Source organism: Puma concolor, chromosome D3 (genome assembly GCF_028749965.1).
Source record: "Puma concolor isolate L17-30 chromosome D3, mPumCon1.1.hap2, whole genome shotgun sequence".
Classification (NCBI taxonomy): domain Eukaryota; kingdom Metazoa; phylum Chordata; class Mammalia; order Carnivora; family Felidae; genus Puma; species Puma concolor.
In genome coordinates, this window is record NC_141678.1 from 2117870 (window position 1) to 2139737 (window position 21868).

Below are 21868 nucleotides of genomic sequence, written 5' to 3' on the forward strand. Positions count from 1 at the left end.
CTCAGCCTGTCCACGCGCTTCTGTGGATTTTCCCATGGGCTCTGCTTGCAGGCAGGAGCCGACCCAGACGGGTATGAAACTGGCAGCAGAAGGCATTCCTTCATTCATGGGGTCACAGGGACGACGGCACTGAGTGTCCCCACTAATGGTGAAATCTAGGGGATTCTGATAGACTTGCGTGGGCTCCAAGGTGCTGAAAAGAGACGTCCAGCCGGGGGGGTGGGTGTGTGTGAGGGGGCTTGGGTGACTGAGTTACTAGGATACCCGATCCCCCACCCCCAGCAGTGTCCGTGCTGAGGCTTTGCCCACGGAGGGTAGAAGGTTTCTAGCTTCTGCAACGGAGTCCCCACCCTGCCCCCCAGGGTCTGACCTTGCAGTTTGCCACTGGGTTCTGGAACACGTGCTTCGCCCTACGTACGTTATAGGAGAAGGCAGCGAGGCCCACTGAGGCTGTGTGATTGACTTGCCTCCAGGTCCCCCGTGAGTGAGCGGGGGGTCCAGGATCTAGAGCGAGCTCAGAGCCTGGACTCAGAGGCCTGGCCTCGTCCGGCCACTGCCTGGTGGTGTGACCCTGGCTTTTGCACACCTTGGCCTTACTTCCTTACTGTGCCTTGGGCTCCTACCTCCTTACCCCGTGGGTCCCCCTGACGGCCCGCGAGAATGCGTGAGAGCCCCCGGCAGCGCCTGGCACGCAGCAGGTGTGTGGCGCTCAGAAACGGCTCCCGAGTCCTGTTTGCACGTCAGGACGCCACACACACCCTGGTTTCGCCTGCTGTTCTGATGATCCACGGCGGCCCTGCTCGGACGCCGGTGACCGGGCACGGCACCCCACATGGCTCTCCTTCACGGAGCCCAAGCGCCAGACGTGAACTACCCAGTGGCCGAGCTGGGCCCGCTAGCGATCGTGCTCGTGGTGTGTTTCCGTCATCTTTATAAATACCCGCATCCAAATGTGCAAGTCGCTGCGTTTCTTCCAGGGATAGTTGACTTGCCTGATGACTGTGCCATCTGTTCCCGCCGCGGTCAGAACACAGCCGCTTCTGAGCGGCCCCCACTCCCGATGCCTGCAGGTGGCCGGCTCCCTGGGAGGCCACCCACCCGGGAGGCGACAATGCCCTAAATCCTGAAATAAATACTTTTGTTCAAATACGCCAGCCGGGCGGATCAGCGGGGTCACTGCTGCCTTCCTGTTTGCGGGGAAGTGGTTCCTCCTGCTGGTGACTCTGGGACCCTCAGAGGCACCTCCCAGCCGCTGGCCCGCATCTGCCACCCGTGCTGCCCCTGCCCCTATAGCCAGGCCAGGACGCTGTGCTCCCGGGAATCCTTCCTGTCTTCCGGGAGGGGGAGAGCCTGATGGAGCTTCCAGAGGGAGTGTCTTCCCGTGCAATGCACGTTGGGTGTCACGGGTCCCCAGCTCCCATCTCCTCGCTGTCCTGAGTCTCCACCCACCCAGGCTACAGAGAACAGGCACCCGAAGCTCCTGGGTTCCGAGGGTTGACGTCCTGCTGCCTTACAGCCGTTGCCCTTGATGCCCGGAGGGGAAGCGAGGCCGGAGCGGAGAGGCAGTTAGGCGTGGCCGGCTCGACTCCTCCGTTCTCTCTGGGAGCACCTGGAGGTGGGAGAGGCTCGGCCACCCCCCTACACCTTTACCCCAGGTTATGATGGAAGCAAGGCCCAGACCAAGTGGCCTCACATGGACAGATGTGGATCAAGCAAACGCCCTGACAGACAGGCACAACACGGCACACCCGTGTTTGTCCTGTAGCCCAGCAACATCCTGTCTGCACCATCAGGACCTTCTGCCATCAGCTCCCATGGAAGGTGTGCTCGAGGGAAGATGTCAGCCTGACAGAGCCTGGTCCCCGTGGCCTTGGGCAGTCAGACGTCCTCTGATCAGTATCTGGATGCAGGACCGTTTAGAGGCTTGGAGCCTGCGGTCTTATGCCCTGTTCGCTCAAGGGTGGGATGGTACCTTTAACGTCACCGGTAATTGTCTGTTTCTCCCATTCATCGTGCTTAGGGAAAAGCTGACCATTTCATCAGGGTTGTTTTGTTTTTCCTGATTTGGGCCGTACCAGTGAGCATGGCTGGCCGATAGAGGCACAGAGAGCAGACGTGTTCGGGGCAGGTGGCTCCGGGCCGCAGCCGTCCTAGCGTCATGCTGCCCACCCCGGGAAGGGCTTCTCAGTGGTGTCGGCCGATTGCCCTGGAGTAGAAGTCTGTGCTGTTCATCCAGAAAGACTGTCAACTATCCATCTGACAGCCTGGAGCCCCAGACCCTGCGGGGGATCATCCTGTGGGCCACGAGGGCCACCCAGGCCAGCCTGAGCTGGTGCCGGGGACACTAGCCGGGAGTCATGGAGCTGCCGTGCCATCTCTAGATGGGACTCGTCAGCCCGGACCGTTTGTTGGCCTCTGAGATACTTGTTGGCATTTAAAAACTGAGACGTTTTTCATTATACTGAAGACTTTCTGCTGCTCTTGGGAGACAAAGTTTTGCCCATGGTGGGTCTGGACGGTACTGAGTGGATGCAGACAGGACACCCATGCTCTGGTTCGCTGTGTCCCCCACCCCCCGACATTCTGCGGTCTTGCCCCTGCTCCCCTCCCCACTGGCATTCCCCGCCAGTCTCCGTGGGCGCCCCAGGCACCCCGATGCTCTGAGGTCCGCTCCCAGCAGAGACGGCCGCAGGGGAGGCGGCGTGTCACCGTCCCTGTCGCCGAAGGGGACCCTGGACACAGGAACACACCCCGGAAGGAGGGAGTCACTGAGGGCCATTCTCAGGGGGCTCAGGTCCTGGGCCTGCCGGCAGTGGGTGCCAAGGGCGCCGTGGTCACAGCGGCACAGGAAGGGTGCTGCCACTGGGTGCCTCCATGTGCCCCCTGTCTCCCCATGTGAGTCCTGTGGGGCCCGGCCAGGGGAGCTCGGTCGCCCTCCTCCACCTCTGTGCCCCGCCCTGTCCCGGAAACCCCAAGCCAGACAGCTCCGGCCGGCCCCACGTGTGTCTCAGGCGCCAGGATCCAGCGGCGACCCGTCAGGACCTCGGCCGCGCTCTGCACGCAACACCGTTCACGCGCCACCGAGACGTTCCTGGCGCCTGCAGGCCGCCTGCAGCATCATTTCGTACTTTCGTTGAATCTGCTCATTTTTAAAAACTTTTTATCTTGAAATAATTTGAGACGCACAAGAAGGTACATAAACCGCTACGATCCTTCCCACGTTCCCTTCGCCCGGCTCCCGGGGCCGTGACGCACTCTCAGGCCCAGAGCCCGTGTTGGCGCAAGCCGGGCCGCCAGGCTACAAGCCGTTACGTGGATTTTGCCCGTTTCTACGTTCATCCTCTTCCCCATCTCGTGTGAAGTTCCGTGGGGTCGGTTGTACGTAGAGATTCGTGTCGCCACCGTGGGAATAGGGATGCCCCATCGCCCCAAAGACACCCCCTCCTGGTACCCCTTGGGAGTCACGCCCTCCCACGGCCCCGGCCCCGACAACCGCTGATTTGTTGTCCATCACTATGGTTTTGTCATTTCTAGGGTGTCACATAAGCGAGGAATCTGTTTGCTGTTTTTAGCAAGGTCATTTGTCACGTGCACACAGTGCTGCGGATTTGATCTGCCGGAATTTGTCGTGACGCACGTGAAAATGAACTCACGGCCATCTCAGTGGTGCTCGTGTTCTCCCACGAGCCACCTGATACCCCACACACCAGCACCGGCACCTGGGAGCCCACCTGGATAACCCAGGGGAGCTCAGGCCTTCCAGCGCCCCTCGCCCGAGGGGGGTAGCCCGCCTGCCTGTCCCCCAAGGGCTCGCGGCTCTGCCCTGGGGCAGATGTTACCCCGTACTTGGGTCCCGGCGGCCTGGGCTGGGGGCAGGTCTGACGCCATCCCAGTGTCCCTAGCCTGCGCCTGGGAGCTCTGGCTGATGTCGCTTCTCTGCCTTCCTCGCTGGAGACAGCTGTCACAGACAAGCTCATTCAGCTTTTTAAAAGAAGCCTGCTGCTTTTTTTTTTTTTTTTTTTTTTTTAATGAATCAAAGAAATTAATTATAGGCTTGGGGTTTGTTAGGTTTATTTTTAGAAATCCCTGATCTCAGACACAAATAGCACTTCATTCTATACTGAGGAGCTGGGAAGCTTAATGCCAGAGGAGGGGAAGGGGGGGAGGGGGAGGAGAAGGAGGAGAGGGAGGAAGGAGGAAGAGGGGTAGAAAAGGAGGATGAAGGGGGGAGGAGGAAGGGAAGGGGGAGGGAGAAGGGGAGGGGAAGAGGAGGGGGGGAGGAAAGGCAGGAGGGGGGGGGAAGGAAAGGCACCTCTGTTGCTGGCTCTCCACAGTTGCGGGCCATCCCTGGCTGTCCCCACCCTCCTGCGTGCACACCTGTGTGAACCACACGCCTTCTGAAGGTGTACTCGCCACCGAGCTCTGTTCCAAGTGCTGGGGATGACGCAGGAAGGCCAGCAGCTCCTGCCCTCGTGGGGCTGGCACGTTAGTGGGGGAACCGGGCAGTACGGCAAATCAATAACACAGTAAATGGGATTTGCCGTTTATCATGGAATAAGGGACGGAGCGAAGGCAGGACTTCTGTGCAGATGAAGTAAGTCCCCCGCACAGCAAATCGGTTCCCCCTTTCGTGGATTCGGCAGACGTGTCGAGCACCTACTGTGGGCCTGATTCCGTGAAAAGCACTGAGGCTGTATCAGGGAGGGAACCAGAGAGGCTTGGAGCTCACGGTGCGGGAGACAGAGGAGAAATAGCCCAGGAGCTAATGCAGCAGCGTAGGGGGGCGGTACCGCAGGGAAGGGGTGGAGCTGACCCTGCTCGCCTCCCTCCCTGGCGTGCGCCCCGCCCCGCCGTGGACAGTGCGGGACGCTCTGGTCCCCTTGGCAAAGCCTTGTGTCTGCACCAGGATGGGAAGTGTGGTCCGTGAGTGGGGAGCGGGGAGTGTGTCTCCAGCCCCCCGACCTGAGAACCGGCTGGGACAGGAGCAGGCAGTCAGCAGGGAGCTGCCCCTTCCCTGATGCGTGTCTGGGGGAGCCCCCCGCCCTCCCCGGTGCTCCCGAGACCCCTCTGGATGTCTGCAGATGGCGGCTATGTTGCTGACTGAATGCAGCAGGTGGAAGTTCCCGGTTATTGCCAAAGCACTTCTTTGGGGTTAGGTTCCATGAACGGGTCTGCGGGTTAGTAGCCGGGCTGCCCCCGTGTCTGGGCTGTGTCATTGCCTCGCACTCCAAGTTTCAAATGGCTCCGGTGGGGCGTGTCCACCACCAGTCCCTGGGCCGCACACACAGCCCAGAACAATCCACGGTTGGCTGGGAGCTGACCGTCCGTAGGGTTTCTCTGCACCTGTGGTTTCCCACGTCTGTCTGGTGAGGAACAACGGCCAGGCCGCTCAGGCCGCTTGGTTTGATGGGACACTGTCCTCCTGTGGAGGTGGGAGGCATCACACGTGTGCACACACGCGTTCACACGCTTTCACACGCAGACGCACAGACACACGTGTCCCCCACCGCCCGCCCCCGACCGCGTGTCCGTGCGTCTGCCATGCAGAGCAAGGTTCGGGAGCTGGAGGAGAAATGCCGGACGCAGAGTGAGCAGTTCAGCCTGCTGTCGCAGGACCTGGAGAGGCTCCGGCAGCACGCCGGGAAGATCGACCTGCTGGGAGTCAGCCCTGGCGTCTCCGTAGACGTCCCCGCGCCCGGCAAGCCTTTCCCGCAATTCATGAACGGACTCAGCCCCTCCATCGGCAAAGGTGAGTGCGTGGCGGAGGAGGGATGGCCGGTGACCCTGCATCTGGGCGTGCGTAGTGAGCGTCTGTCCGACCCGCCGGCCTAGGCACCGGCGTCCCAGGGCTCCGAGTGATGGCGGGCCAGCCGCAGTCACTGCGCACGCACGGTGCACCAGCCCCCGTTCTGAGCACGCGATGCCGTCGGCAGACACGCTCCTCGCGCGGCCATGTACCCTGGAGAGAGACCGGGGCGAGGCCGGGGTCCACGAGGTGCACCGCTGGGCTGCGGCCGCCTCCCACCTTCGTGCCCTGCCCCCTCCGTGTGGGGACCGATTTCCGTTCCTGCTCAGGCGGCGACGGTGACGGCGGTGAATTGAGCGCCCCCCCTGTCACACTTGTGCTCAGGACGCAGGATGGGGATGGACCTCGTACGTCGGGGGAGGGATTTCGTCTTTGTATCCAGCATGGAGATCGCAGACGTGTGTCCTCAGGCCTCGCCGCGGCTTCCAGCTGGGGCACAGAGGCTGCCTTGATCAGTCGGGACTGTGCTCCCCGCCCAGGGGCAGCTGTCCCAGGACACGGGGGTTGCAAGAATACCCGCCTATTTAAAAGTTACTGTTGTTTTTAGTTTGGGGAGATGAGTGTCAGAGTCCCCCCCCTTTTGAGTTCCGTTGGAGAGAGAACGTCCAGATTTCTCCCTGTTGGCATCAAAATACGTGATCGTTTCTTTCTGATGCCTCGTGATATTAAGACAAAGCGAGGCTGCCTTTGTCTTGATAAATGACGTGCCCCGTCCTTCCCGCTCAGTCATTAGCTATGTGCCACGTGGCTGTGAGCAGCAGGGCAGAGGGAGGAGGGTCTGCACACCCCTCCAAGGTGTTCCGAGGGCATGGTGCACCTAGCCCGTGTGTCAGGCCTGCGGCTGTGAGGTCAGCCAGCTGGCCAGGTCCCTGTGGAAACGCCTCTCGGTGGCTGGAGACAGACAAGGGGACAGATGCGTGAGGACAGAGTGACAAGCTAGAAAGTGACCCAGGACTGCTTCAGACCAGGCGGACGAAGAGGCCTGGCTGTAGGAAAGGACGTTGGGCTGTGCCATCTGAAGGATGAGAAGGGGTGGGACAGTTTCAGCTGTCACTAGATGAGACAAACGTTCTTAGGCCGGGTGGCCGCATGAGGTTGGCTGGTGATGCTTTTCAAGATCCTGACACGGGACGGGGACACGTCAGATCCTCAGGGACAGGGACAGGGTGCCTGGAGGCCACGCAGAACGCCCGTGTGTACTGAAAAACGCAGCCTCTGAGTGCAGAGTTATGGCCCAGGGAAGCCTGTGGTTTCGTGGCACCCAGGGTTTAACAGGGGCCTGTCACGTGGAACCTCTGCCTGGCGTGCACCAGAGCCCCAGACCGCCGGGGCAGGCGGGTCCTCGCCCACGTCGGGTCTGCAGGCTGGTCACAGCAGAGCACCCGACCCACCGTCGCGTGCCCACCCCGGCCCACGTGGCCAGCCATCCCTTCTCCCCATGGTGTCTTGGGCTGCTGTGTGCGCGCCTCCGTGAGGCATGCAGACGTGCGTCCAGTGGGAGTGGCTCGGTATTGAAACAATCTGGAGAACAGGGTGTGACCCGCGGTGTTGGAAGGTGGGCACTCAGACCCACAGTGGTTCTGGGTCGCCACCAGGTGGATCGATGAGATCCTGGTGTGCGAATAGGTTTGTAGCAAGCCTTCCACACAGCCGCCTGGATGGACGTAGCTCATGTAACAGTCGGTGACCTCGCCCCACGAGGGGGCGCCATTGGCAGGGCCCACGCGCCCCTGGCTTCACCCTTGCCCTTGTGGCATCGCTGACCGTGGCTCCACGTTCCTCTGAGGCTGGCGTAGGGCACTGGCCCCACTGTTCTCCCTCAGGAGTGCTGGGCTGGAGGCACAGCCTCTCTGTCTGGAATGTTCCTTCAAAGAGGAAACAGTCGACTGTGCACCTGCTCAAACAGCTTCTGTCCAAAAGCGGGACTCGTGACTTCCACTGCCAGGGGGTCAGACCGGCCGTGGGTCAGAGGTTGGCCTTTCCTCCTCCTCAGCTGGTGCCTCGGGGCTCCTGGGCGCGCATTTGCGCAGCATCACTTTGCACCTGCTGTATGCCGAGCGCTGCCGTGAGCAGTGGGGACAGACGGCAGTGACCAGGCCACACCTCTGCTCTCTGGGATCTGACGCCCCAGCAGGGCCCTGTGTCTGTTCTGGCCTGATTCCATTTCAGGGGTGTTATCCCACAGTTCTTTTAACCGGGCCGGAGCCGCGGGGCCCCTGGCCGGTGAAAGCCTCTGTAGGGACACTTCCCACCTTACTGCGAATCATTTGGCCTTTCCCAGCGTGGACTCGGCAGGTTGAATCTTCGGTGAGATGATCCCGAGGTCTGGCCACTGCGGACAGAGGCTGGACAGAGAGGTCAGGGAGGGAATCACTGCTCCTGTGCTTCTCCTTGGAATTCTAAACATTCCCAGCCTCTTGGCCGCTTTGTATGTAAATTAGGACACTTTGGGTCGTAAATGACCGTGATGCTGATCTAAATGGGTGTGAGCCGCAGGGAACTTGCTTATCACCTGGAGTAGATGAGCCAGTATGTCTGGCTCCCGCACAGCTGGATTCGGGGGCTCCACCTGCGCCCCCAGGATGCGTTTCCTACCCATCTGGCGGCTGCCCTTCTAGGAGCCAGTTCTGGTGGGACAGACCTTCCGCCTCCTGGGGGCAATGTGGCTGCAGCATCACCAGGCCTCACAGCCTCTCAGTTTGCAGCCAGGGAAAAGGAGAGGCTCTTTCCCTGTGGCTTCTTTTTTTTTTTTTTTTTTTTTTTTTTTTTCCAACGTTTATTTATTTTTGGGACAGAGAGAGACAGAGCATGAACGGGGGAGGGGCAGAGAGAGAGGGAGACACAGAATCGGAAACAGGCTCCAGGCTCCGAGCCATCAGCCCAGAGCCCGACGCGGGGCTCGAACTCACGGACCGCGAGATCGTGACCTGGCTGAAGTCGGACGCTTAACCGACTGCGCCACCCAGGCGCCCCAGTCCCTGTGGCTTCTTTTAATTCCCCGTGGCTGGACCTTCCCACGGCATGTTTAACACTGCCATCGCCACCAGACCATCCTCACAGCCAGGAGTGGACTCTGCCGGGGGGATGGCCTGCCGGGGGGTGGCCAGTGGGGACTGAGGGCAGGAAGCAGGCAGCTCCCAAGATGAAAACCTGAGGCTGGTGCCAGCGAGGGGGACGGGCACGCTGGAAAGTCAAAGGACCCACGCGTCTGTCACCTCACTGGCATCCTTGTTCAAATTGTCTCGATGTCGTGGCCAGGTCAGGAGAGCACCGTCGGAAGCCGCGCTGTGACCGGGGACTATATCCGGCCCCTCCCGCTCCCTGGTGACAAGCCGGAGCCTCTGCCCATCAAGCCCACCTTTCTGTCGAGATCCGCTAGCCCAAGATGCAGATTTGAATCAGACGTGAGTTCTGGCCCGCCCATGCGGATCCGTCTGGTGGGAACACGATGGTCCTCTCACCTTCCTTCCTCCCCCCTCCTCCCTCTCCCTCCGGGCGTCTTCCCTTCCTCCCGTAAATTCCCATATCTGGTCTTCATCGGCCCTCGTGTCACCTCCTCCATGCAGTATTCCCAGTTGTCTCAGCCCCACAGCACCAGGCACCCTCTGACACGTGATCGCGGCGGACGGTGTCTGTCTCCCTCGCAGGGCCGAGCCCCTGTGAGCAGAGGCCGTGGGTCATTGTCCGTGTCTGTGTCCACAGATGCCCGGTAGGGCCTGGCGATCTCGCACGGTCTGCCCGGCGAGTCCCACACCCCGTGTTGGGGGGCCCCACGTCTGGTCCACTCTTGGCTCGGGAAGATGCGTTCTTTATAAACGTCCTTCTGTGTGACCAGGGGGCCCACACTGAGGGAGCCGCTTCATCTCCGGGCCGGTGCCCAAGACACAGAAGTTGGTCTAGTCGGGGCTCGTGGGAGCTCCGCGGTCTGGGGCGAGAAGGCTCAGCGAGACTGAAGGGTTTCCTGTGTGCTTCCCGCAAGAACGTGACCCCCGCCGCCGCGTAACCTGAAGGTGGTTTGTGTCTTTACCAGATGGATAATGAACGCAGTTCCAGTACCTCCAAGCAGCAGAGGCACTCGGGGAAAGTCCACCTGTGTGTCGCCCGCTACAGGTAAGCACGAAGCTCCTCTCTGCATCTCCGAGCATCCGTGGACGTGCGGGGGGTGCCTTGGGGCTGATGGGGCCGCGGGTCTGGGCGTGCTCCCCTCCCCACCCTCCCTGGGTCCTCGGCCGAAGGCAGGCAGTTCGGCCAGACTCGGGAGACGGGGAAGGTCTGTTGTCGGTTCTGATGGAAAGCGAGTAGAAGGTGGATTTGTTTCTCAGGATGGCCGTTAACGACTTACGCAAAGTGGGAGACTTGAACCAGCAGAAGCACGTTCTCTGGCGGCTCTGGAGGCGGGAAGTGCGGGATCGGGTCAGCAAGGCTGTGCTCACTGGGGGCTCTTGTAGCTTCTGGTGCTCCAGGCGTCCCTGGGTTATGGGTGCATCCCTGTGGTCTCTGCCCGGCCTCACGTGGCCACATCCCTGTGCATCTGCTCGTTCTCTCTCTCTCTGTCAGTAAGGACACCAGTCGCCGGATGGGGGCCCACCGACTCCAGCACGACCCCATCCTGATCGCATCTGCAAAGACCCTATTTCCAAATAAGGTCATGTTCCCCACACTGGGGGGCTAGGACCGGAACCAACATTCAGGGGGACGGTTTAGCCCTCGGCAGGTGGCAAGCTGAAACTCACAGGGGCACATTCTTGTCCAGAGCCCCCGTTTACTGCCTTTCTGGGGTCCTCACACTTGCGAGGCGCCCCTCGCTAATTTCTCGCTGGGGTCCTGTGGTGTCCACGCTCAGTGGGAACTAAGGAGCCATCTGGTCTGAACGACCCTCAGAGTCTTTGTGGGGAATGACCCCCCCAATTCTGAGACGGGTGTGGGGTAGCTGCCTCCCCACAACTCCGCTACCTGGGGACAGTGCTGGCAAGCCCGAGACCAGATTCTGCCACGGGAAGGAGTTAGCCATAAACCACATAGTTCACGTCTCCCGTTCCTCACGCTCGATGAGGACCCAGCCTCTCGTCCTTGGTTTCCGCCGGTCGGTATACCTGGCACGCGTTCCGTTTTCTCCAGTGGGAGCCCTTCGTAATGGCTCTCGTGCTGAACTGGGCTCTCGGGACTGGCTCACTTCCCAGCTGGCCTGCGCCCTGGCGAGCCACACTCCCCAGCCTCCCCAGCCTCCCCGCGTGCCGTGTGCCCTGGGCTCACATTCCCTCCTCTTCCAGGAGAGGCGAGGTCTCATTCCGGGAACAGGGGCCCAACAGCCGGTGCACCCCATGGATGTGTTCTGTAGCCAGCGTGAAGTCGGGCACGGAAGAAGACGGGCTGACCAACCGGCTTCCGTCTGCCGTTGCCGTCACCAGGCACGGCCCAAGTGCACGATGTCCCCTCTTTCGTTCTCTTCTTTGTTGGTGCCCTTGATGTGGTGCTGGTGCTGGCTTTGTGACTCTTTCAGCCACCCTGCCAAAGAAGCCCGAACCACGTGAGACCGAATAGCGCAGAGAGAACTTTGCGCGTCTGAGTTCTCTTCGTACCTTACCACCCCCACTGGGGTGGTTCTGAGGGTAGAGGCAGGAGTTTGGGGGGATCCCCTGGGACCAAACACGGACATCATTCAATAAGCCTGTGGAGGTTTCCCCAAACCTGAAACGAGACAATACCTGCCTGAGGCCGCCCCCGCCTCAGTGGCTGGCGCAGTCACCTCCTGGGATGGTCGCCTGCGGTCCGTCTGCCTCTGCCCCCACCTCTCCTGCCCGCCCGAAACCACCATCGCTCTGTGCAAACGGCTTTGCAGACACAGAACTCTGAGCTCGCACATTCGGTGCATCACGCGAGACACCCCGAACTGACCCTCGCCCCGCTTTCTCGGTGCAGCCGCGCCTGACCGTGGACCCGGCTCAGTACGTGTGACCCCATCTGCCCACCCTGACTCAGCTTTCAGCCTCCCCCCGCCAAAGCCCGTTTCCATCACCTCTTGAGCCACTCCTGATCCAGTGTCCTCGCCCCACCTGCCACCTGCCGGCTCCCCATCCATGGGGCGCCCGAGTGTCTCTACCGAATGCAGGTGTGGTCACATCACTTCCTGCCTTAAATCCTGATACCTCCCAGCACCGAAGATCAAATTCACACCCACGGGGACCCTGCCAGTCCCTATCCCTCGGCGCTCCTGCGGTCAGCACCCTCCTCCAGCCAGGCTGACTCTTGGCGCCCCAGAGGGACCCTGCTCCTGCCTCTGGGCCTTTGCACGCGCCATTCCCTCTGCCGGGAGCTGCTTACTCTCCTCATCCGCCCGCTGGGCTATCACATCAAACATCCATCTACGTCTCTTCCTTATGCAGATGGCCCCTGGCAGTTACTGACTCAGTAAAACCATCAGACTGTTGCAAAACTTCCCTAGACCCTGGGCTCGGACAGTGAGGGGCACGGTGACTTGGGGCCGTTAAACCTGCAGAGGACAGGGGTCAGGAGACCTTGATGTTGGTCCCCAGCATCCCCATCCCGGGCCTCTTTGTGAGCTTGTGACTTTGGGCGGGTGCCCCTGACCTCACTCTGTGATTCAAATTGGGAGAAATAGTATCTTCTCCGCTCGTCTCGCCGAGATGGAACGCTGATCTCGTAAAACGTACACGGAAGTGCTGGTGAGCTTTCTGGTACTGTTGGCGTGCGAGTCGCTATCGCCTCGTTATTATATTTCCACCACACGTGCCTATCGTCTTTGACTATCAGCAGATGCTGTTTTAATTTTTATTGGGGCCTTCTCCGTTATTCTAAACTAATTTAAAAAATCCCCATTTCGTTTACTGTATGTCTTATTTGCACATCGGGCATGATTGTAAAAAACGTCACGTTTACGAGGATATTTGACGCAATGGTGATTGTATTAACCGAAGTTTAGAGGCCGCATCGGTGCCTAGTGTTAGGACATCGGTTAAGTGAAGTATGCCAGTCTGTTCAGTGGAATATTCCACATCCATTAAAAAAGGTCATGACAGAGGGGCGGCTGGGTGGCTCAGTTGGTTGAGCGCCCGACTTCGGCTCGGGTCATGATCTCGCAGCTCGGGAGTTCGAGCCCCACGTCGGGCTCTGCGCTGACAGCTCGGAGCCTGGAGCCTGCTTCGGATTCTGTGTCTCCCTCTCCTTCCCCCACTCAGGCTTTGTCTCTCTCTCTCTTTGTCTCTCAAAAAAAAAAAAACCTTAAAAATTTTTTAAAAAAGGGTCACAATAGAATATTTCATGAGCTAGAGGGAGGGTCACGCATACTGGAAAGTGGAAAGAATAAGCAGATTACTGCAAAGTAAATGCGGTGTGGTCCTACCTTTGCTAAGCGGTACGTACGGAAAGATTATAGGGTTAATGATTCTTCTTTGCTTACTAATGCGAACACTTAGGGCAGACGTGACGGGTACGAACTGAGATCAGGGTCTTCAGTGTGTCATGTGGCACGGGGACCCCGAGCGTCCGCCTCAGTTTCAGAATTCTCTCTCTGTTTTGAGTGTGTGCGAGAGCGCGGGTGCTGCCGCCGTTCCTGGCGTGCACACGGCTGGCGCGGGGGTGCAGGTGCCCACCGCCCTCCGCGTGCAGCACCTGCTCCACGAGTGTCCTTCTTCCTCCAGTTACAACCCCTTCGATGGGCCGAATGAGAACCCGGAAGCTGAGCTGCCCCTCACGGCGGGGAAGTACCTCTACGTGTACGGGGACATGGACGAAGACGGCTTCTATGAAGGTCTGTTAGGGCGCGGGGCGGTGGGTGCCGGGGCTGCTCCGCGCACCTGACTGGTCCCCGCGGACGGGCCAGGCCCCTAGCTACGCCTGCCCGCCCCAACCCTCCGCCCCGACCCTCCGCCCACCCTCCTCAGCTTTCCCCCTTCTGACGACTGAGTGGGGTGTCCTGACCCCGCAGACCTGAGGCACTGGCGGAGGTTTGCAACGTCCGTCCCCGCAGAGCTCGCCGGGTGGCTGTGCGGACACACCGGGCCGACGGACTGCTGTTCCCAGAGGGGATCTGTTGCGTCTTCTATGTTACTGCCCCAGGACCCCCGACCCCCAGCTGACCTCCTTCCCGGCAGGACAGATGACCCCGCCTGGCTCAGGGCGATCCCATTGATCTCTGGGCTTTCTGGCCGTCTGCCCCACGTGCTGCTGGATCCCTCCCTTCAGGGTTACCGCCCCGCCCAGTCCGAAATCGGGAAATGCGACCTCCTTCCTCCCTCTGGGACGCCTAACCTTCCGTCCCTTTTGTAACCTGAGCATGAGCTCGGGACAGCACCAGCGGCTTCACGAGCCTCGCGAGACTCCTCAGTCCCCAGTCGCTCAGTCACCCTGGACGAACGGAAGGGTCTTGGCCTCTTACCTTGAGCTGTAGGACCAGTTCTTGCTAAATTAGCGGGCTCCTGTTTCACGGCCTTGCTGAGTGTTCCCAGGGCTGATAGACGCAGTTGGCTTTTGAGCTGGTGTTTGCTGGACGTGAGGTTGGATTGCTTCCTTTTTTTTTTTTTTTTTTTAACGTTTAGTTTTGAGAGAGACGAGTGGGGGAGGGGTAGAGTGAGGGGGGACGGGATCCAAAGGCTCTGCGCTAACAACAGAGAGCCCGACGTGGGGCTCAAACTCATGACCTGTGAGATCATGACCTGAGCTGAAGTCATGCTCGAACGACCGAGCCACCCGGGCGCCCCACAGGTTGCGTCTTGACGCTGAACAGCCGCCCGGCCGTGGGCTGCGTCGCTCGCCAGTAGTTGCCGGGCACGTGGTAGCAGAGCTGTGGGCCGTCCACGCAAGAAATCCGCCACGGCTGGTGGCAGCACAGCCCGAACTCTTAACCTACGTTCACGTCACCGCCACTGTTTTTCACACCTGTAGAAACAGGCGTCCGAGGCGGCCGCCAGAAAACCCTTGTTGGAAATCTCTAGAATATTCACAGCAGGCATCTTGCCCGCATCAGCTTTCTGGAGGCCTGATTCAAACAGGGCTGCGAAGCTCGGGAATTTCCCTTGTCTCTGTGCCTTCCTCTGTGTAGAACGGAGAAAGCGAATTCGACCTGCGGGCAGCCTTGGGTAAATGAGGTGCAGGGCGGGTAGGACAGGACCCGGTGCACGGTGAGTGCGGTTATGACTGTCGGCGTCATCCGAGCACCGGCCCTCGTGAGAGCATCCTGGGGGTGCCAGCTGACCCACACCCTACGTGGGGCCGGGAGCAGGCCGGAGTCCCCCTTTACTCTGGGGGAATCCACGGCCCATCGTATGCTCACGTGCCCTCCTCTGGGTCCATCACACGTCTCCCGAGGCCAGGGTCTACTGGGAACGGGCACCTCCCCGCCACGCCCTGCCACGTACTGGGCAAATGGCCCGTCCCGCTGGTGCTGCGAGATTACCCAAATCACGGCATCTTTGAGGCTCCTCAAAACACTTCTGTTTTTTAGACCTCTGCTGCTAACGGGTTTTGAGCCCAACTAAAAAGAGAGCATTTCGCAGAATAAGAAGAGGTTCTCCCTGTGGCCAGCATCGCAGTAGCCATGCGAGCTGGTGTGATGAAAATTTTTGCCACTCAACCTACAGGTGGTCTGGCACCACATGGGCAGTTTCTTTCTCACAGCAAACGGGCATTCTGGGAGCTTCCTTAGGACATACACAGTGTGCTTTGCAAGGGGGAGAGGTCACCTTTAAATCCTATTCATGTGATCATACCCTCAAAAATAATAGTAAGACGTTTACTTTCTTAACCTCCCAAACCCTCGTCTCATGCACGTTTGTTCGTCCATAAACAAACATTTACTGGGCGCCTACTGTGTGCCAGGACTCTTCAGTGTGATGAAAGGAAAGAGATCTCTGCGCCCATGGGCTGTCCGTGTCCGTAGGCAGGTGTTGGCTAAGCAGGGGGCCACGCTGCCTGATGGGTTCGCGGGTCGCAGGGGGCAAGCGGTGGGAGCAAGGTCCCGAGGACGGGACGTTTGAGCAGGTGTCCGTGACGACCTGTGGAATCCCACGGCCGTACCACACGGCCCTGTCGGGGAGCCGTGCGGGTCCGGCAGGACCTCGGGGCCCCGATGCGAGGGCGGGGTGATCTCACTGCCTTTGTACCAACAGGCGAGCTCCTGGACGGGCAGAGGGGCTTGGTGCCCTCCAACTTTGTGGATTTTGTCCAGGACAACGAGTCGCGGCCGGCAAGCACGCTGGGGAACGAGCAGGACCAGAATCTCATCAACCGTTCGGGCATCGGCTCGGAGGGGGAGAACATTCTGGACCTGCACGCCCCCACCCCCATCGACGCCGGCATCGCGGACGGCGGTGCGGAGACGCTGGGCGTGAGCGTCGACGACGTCGGAGAAGACATCGTGCCTTACCCTAGGAAAATCACCCTCATCAAACAACTCGCCAGAAGTGTCATTGTGGCCTGGGAGCCGCCGGCAGTGCCGCCGGGCTGGGGGACCGTGAGCAGCTACAGCGTGCTCGTGGACCAGGAGCCGCGCGTGAGCCTCACGCTGGGGAGCAGGACCAAGGCCCTCATCGAGAAGCTCGACACGGCAGCCTGCACCTACCGCATCTCCGTGCAGTGCGCCACCAGCAGGGGCCACTCGGACGAGCTGCGCTGCACGCTGCTGGTGGGCAAGGACGTGGCGGTGGCCCCCTCCCAGCTGAGGGTGGACAACATCACCCAGATCTCGGCCCAGCTCTCCTGGCTGCCCGCCAACAGCAACTACAGCCACGTCATCTTCCTCAACGAGGAGGAGCTCGACGTGGTCCGGGCCGCGAGCTACACGTACCAGTTCTTCAACCTCAGGCCCAACGTGGCCTACAAGGTGAAGGTCCTGGCCAGGCCCCACCAGATGCCGTGGCAGCTGCCCCTGGAGCAGCGGGAAAAGAAGGAGGCCTTCGTGGAGTTCTCCACGTTGCCGGCAGGTGAGCCCCGTCCTCCCGGTGGGGGAGGGGGGGAGGGAGGGGTCCCTGGGGGGGGGAGAGGGCAAGGGCTGTCACCTGTACAAGGGGAGGGGTGGGTGAGAGGGGGCAGGCGGGGGAGACCACATTCAGTCAGCGCCGTCCTGGAAAATCCCGTAAGTCAGCAGGAAGCAGGGCGTGTGCATGTGTGTGCGTGTGTGTGCACGCGTGTGTCGGTGAGTGTGTGCATTGTGTGTGCACGCGCACATGTGTGCATGGGTGTGTACGTGTACACGCGTGCATGTGTATGCATGTGTGCACATGTGTGCGTGTCTATGGGTATGTGTGCACGTGCGTGTGAGAGAGAGAGGGAAAGAGACTACTTGGAGTTTGTTTAGGGACCGTGGTTTTGAGAACATTGCTTCTGACACTGGCGCGTGCAAGAGGCCTAGCCCGGAACGGGCGGGAGGAGGCGAGACCACCTCGGGGACGGGTGAGGACGTCTCCCCCACGGTGTGGCCGCCACACGCGTGCGCTCGTGGAGGGCAACAGCGAATGAAGCGCCTACGTGCCTCCGCGACGGTTCTTTCCGTCTCAGTTTTTCCTTCGGACGCAAACACGGGGATGGATTTGCGTAGAAGGCGTGACGTCCCATCGTAGACGCCCTCCTGGGTTCTGGGCACGTCTGCCACGGAGAGCCCGTCTCCTGTGCGTCCTCCACTAGGAAGAATGGCAGGAGAAGTGATGCGCCTCCCTTCCCACACACACCCTGGGCGGTTGTAGAGAGGGGCTCAGGTACACGTGCCTGCGGGGTCAGCTCGTCGCCGATCCTCCAGGGTCCCCGTGCCGCTAAGGGGCAGCTCCCCCCCCCCCCCCCCGCCACCTCCAGAAACGTCTGCTGTGCCACTCTTTGCTGTGGGGCCCGTCCAAGGCCGCCCTTCCACGCAGGTCAGCTGTGCCCGGTTGGGAGGAGCCTTCTTGGAGCCAAGAAGGCCATTCTTCGAGAACGTTCGAGGGTGTAATCTGTCTCCTGCGGATCGTCTCTTAGTCCCGAGTTACTCGCGAGATCCCCCGGAAGTGCCGTGTCAGCCGCCCCTTTGTCGGACCTCTGTGATTCGTTAATCCCGTCCTGCCGAACCTCGCTTGTCAGTAGTTTTTGCAAACCGTTCGTTTCTTCTCCGGGATCATTTTAAGCGGCTGCATAAAGTCTTCCGTCCCACACAACGTGAGCTTTTCAGTTCGTGATGGTTTACTTCCGTGTCGTCGTGTTCTCCAGCGTGTGCCAAGCCTGTAATCAATGGGCCCCTGACCCACGGGCAGGGGGGCAGACTCTACCCGACGGCGGGAGGCGGTCTGAGGAGGAGCTGAGTCGTAAAGGGTCAGCGCCTTTGTCTTCCGTGCTGACTCGATTCCCCGCCCGGCCACCGGCGTCGGTCATGAAAACTGGGATAACGAGGACCCCTCTTTCCCCTGAAGCCTACCGTGAGGTGGTGGGTCAGTGCTGGGGGCACAAGAAACAAGACACGCCAAGTTCAGGGCTCCGTGGGGGCTCAGGAGGGACGAGGGGCACACGCGTTGGTCCCCCCCGGAAGGCTTCTAGAGAAGCCCAGGGTGCGATGGGGAGGACGGGGTCCAGGTGGGGCGTGAGCATGAGTCGTGTGCCGCAGCTTAACTCCCCGTCACCGATGTCTTCGTCCGTAAGCCTGAGGGCTCACGCAGCCGACGGTCTGGCCTCACAACTCTGGGGGCTGGATGTCTGAGACCGAGGCACCGGCAGATTCGGGGTCTGGAGGCGAGGGTTTGAGCCCGTGAATTCTGGGGGTGAATTCTGGGACCCAGCATTGGGTTCGTCGCAAACGTTTCTGTCTCCTGACCAGAAGGAACGGTGTCCTGTCCGTGGTGAGTGGAGTGAGTGGAAGGCCTGGGGGGAGCTTGCCCTGCGTGGGAGGGAAGGGTGCTCCTGGACCAGCCCCTCTGAACTCGTGTCGGGTATGACTTGTTCGAGGCACCCCGACCTGACGGACGTGAGCGCCGCTCCCGCTGGTCCGCATCCCTGGGCCCGTGTGCGGGGAGCTGGGCCGGGGGTGGCGGAACGGCAGTTACCAGCCTTTCTTCACCCGCAAATCCTGTAGTGTGATTCCACTGTAGGTAGAAGTGAGCACCGAGGCAGATCCCAGAGCGGTTTCCCCTCTTGGCCCTTGCCCTTAAGAACAACGAGGCCGGATAGCTTAATCGACTTCCAAAGTGCCAGAGCCAGGTGGTCAAGGGGGCGCTGGTGACCCTGAACGAGTTAACGGGGTTTCTGAAGACGGCTGTTAGCCACAGGCTGCGGCGCCAGCCCTCAGAAAACTCTGGTCTGGATAGAGCGACGCGCTCCGCAGAAAGGCTGGCACATCACGAGTTCCAGAGTCCCTCCTTTACGAGAAGCCACTCACACCCCAAGGGACAGATCTCGTGGGTCCCGAGCAAGCCAATACCGGATCGCGCAGGTGGGATTGCAACTGTCCCTGCATGTCCCAGGGACAGTTATCAGCAGCGGGATGGGCCATGTGTGTGCTTTGGGACAACACCAGCCATGTGAATGGTTTGGGGCAGGGAATGTTTTCAGTGCTAGCCGTTGTGATACCTAACTTCTCGGTGTGGAAGTTAAAGCTGGCGTTCACCGGCAGGTTTCCGATCAGAATTTGAGATTATCTTTAGGGTTTGCAACACTGCATACAGCCTTTCCTCAAAAGGACTCTGGCAGCTACGGGACCCAGCAGGGCCTAGACAAGCAAGGCACATCATTCCCAGCTGGCAGCGCCAGGGTCCGGTGGCCCCTGAAGAGGCCAGGCCTGCTCACTGGGAGCGGCCTGACTCCCTCCCTCCAGCCTGGGCCAAACATTGCCCTACGTGACCCCCACCCTCCCAGTGCCAGGTGAACTGCATACTTGAGTGAGGACACAGGGGCTGGCGTTTCTCCAGAGCTATCCTGTCCCCCTGCCTGCTGGGGCTGGCTTGGTATTTGCAGCCTCCAAGATTCAAAGCAGATCGTGACCAGGAGCCTGCATGCGGAGTCCCCCATCACTGCAGGAAGGGCAGGCTGCTTCCCAGATGGGCCATGAGAGACCTATCGATAGAACTTATAAATGCCTCATATCCTTCCTGGGTTTTGTCTGCTTGGTCTATCCGGTCATTGAGAGTTATTGTCTGTGTGTCTAATTTCTTCTTCAGTGTTCTCATTTTAGCTTTATATATTGTGGAGCTCCATTAGTAGGCACATACACATTTTTGTAAAATTTTTTTTAGTGGTTTTTTTTAATGTTTATTTTTGAGAGAGAGAGAGAGACACACACACAGAGTGTGACCCAGGGAGGGGAAGACAGAGGGAGACACAGAATCCAAATCGGGCTCCAGGCTCCGAGCTGTCAACACAGAGCCCGACGCAGGGCCTGAACCCACGAACCACGAGATCATGACCTGAGCTGAAGTCGGACGCTTCGCCGACTGAGCCACCCGGGCGTCCTGGCACGTACACATTTAAAATTGTTAGTTTTTCATGATGAATTTACCCCTTTCTCGTAACGAAACGCACCTCTTCGTCTCTGATAATTAATTTTTGTCTTGACGTCTGTTTTGTCTGATACTCACAGGACTACCAGCTTTTCCATACTTAGTATTTGCGTGTTATATCTCTTCCTAACCTTTCAAGTTCTTTGTGTTGTTATTTTTTGTATGTCTCTTGCAAATGGCCTGTGATTGGGTCTTGGTGTTATAACAATATGACAGTCTCTGCCTTTTAATTGGAATCTTTAGTTCCTTCATGTTTAGTACAATGATTGATATGACTTTATTTAAGTCTGCCATTTGTTCTTTATGTTTCATTTGTCCTGTCTGGTTTTTTTTCTTCATCTTTCCTTGCTTTTGTGTCTGGCGGGGGGGGGGGGGGGCGTGGGGGGGCGGGGATCAACTAAGAGTTTTTTTCTATTCCGTTTTCTCCTCTACTGACTTTTTTGTTGTTGTTGTTATAACTCTTTATGTTCTTGTTTTAGAGATTGACGTAGGGAGTAACACATGCCTATTTAGCTTATTAAGAATTAGTTTACATTAATAACATAACCTTATTTATAAGAGAAGAATAGTACCAGTGTATAATTCCATTTATGCACCTTCATTTTCGCTATTGCTTTTATACATTTTATCATATGTTTTATTCTGTTATAATAACGTTACATCCCTTGTTGGTCCACATTTCCATCTGTTATGATTTCCTTTTAGCCCTGAACAATTTCCTTTAGCGTCTCTTGCAGAATTCTTTTGCTTAGGTTAAAAAAAAAAAAAAAAAAATCCTCATTATTTCACATTTATTTAAGGATAATTTTTTTTTTCTGGATATAGAATTCTAGCCTTTTTTTAAATTTCAGGACTTTGGAAATGTCATTCCTTTTCTCTTGGCCTTCCCTATTTTTTTACAAGGAGTCAGCTGAGTTTTCTATTGTCCCATTCATTCCCTGACTGCTTTCAAGATTTTTCTCTTTGTCTTTTTTGAAATTTACTGACAATCCTTGATCTAAGGGTGGTATTGGTGGTAGTTTTTCTGCAAATTTCAAATTTTATATCTCCACATTTTTTCTACCTTATTTTGTCTTTCCCGTCTGAGAACCTAATTGTACATGAGTCAGATTGCTTGCTAATGTCATACAGATGTATGAACTCCTGTTAATTTTTTAAATCATTTTCCTCATTGTGTTTCAGTTAGGATAATTTCTATGATAATATCTTCAACTTTATTAGATCTGTCTTTTGCAGTGTCCAATCTGCTGTTAAGACCATTAAATGAAATTTTTATTTTGGCCATTGGAGTTTTCAGTTCTAGGATTTTCATTTGGTTCTTTTTTTTTTTTTTTTTTTAATTTTCTTACCACTCTGGGGATTCCCATCTCTTGGCCTATCCCATTCATCTTTACCTATACATTTGTAACCTGTTTGTAATAATTGTTTTAAAGTCTTTGCTAATTGTAACACCCGAGTCACATATGGGCCTGTGTCTACGGACTGTTTTTTCTCTCAGTCACATACTCCTTTCTTTCCACATCTGGTGACTTTCATTGTGTGTTGGACAGTGTAGATTATGCACTGTGGAGACTGAATTCTGTTACCTTTCTCAGTA

The 21868-nt window shown here is 58.2% G+C and overlaps 1 protein-coding gene across 11 annotated transcripts in view; it reads left to right on the forward strand.

Moving 5' to 3' along the window:
- The window catches only part of RIMBP2 (RIMS binding protein 2), a 221495-nt gene that overhangs the window by 164462 nt on the left and 35165 nt on the right, over window positions 1–21868 (forward strand). For 10 of the 11 annotated variants that reach the window (XM_086681418.1, XM_086681417.1, XM_086681414.1 and 7 more), the window contains 5 exons: window positions 5548–5749; window positions 9065–9210; window positions 9837–9916; window positions 13465–13574; window positions 15931–16743. In XM_086681418.1, coding sequence (XP_086537544.1) covers window positions 5548–5749; window positions 9065–9210; window positions 9837–9916; window positions 13465–13574; window positions 15931–16743 — 1351 coding nt within the window. Of the gene's footprint in view, window positions 1–5547; window positions 5750–9064; window positions 9211–9836; window positions 9917–13464; window positions 13575–15930; window positions 16744–21868 lie in introns of those variants that run through there. The other variant, XM_086681424.1, reaches the window with a different exon arrangement.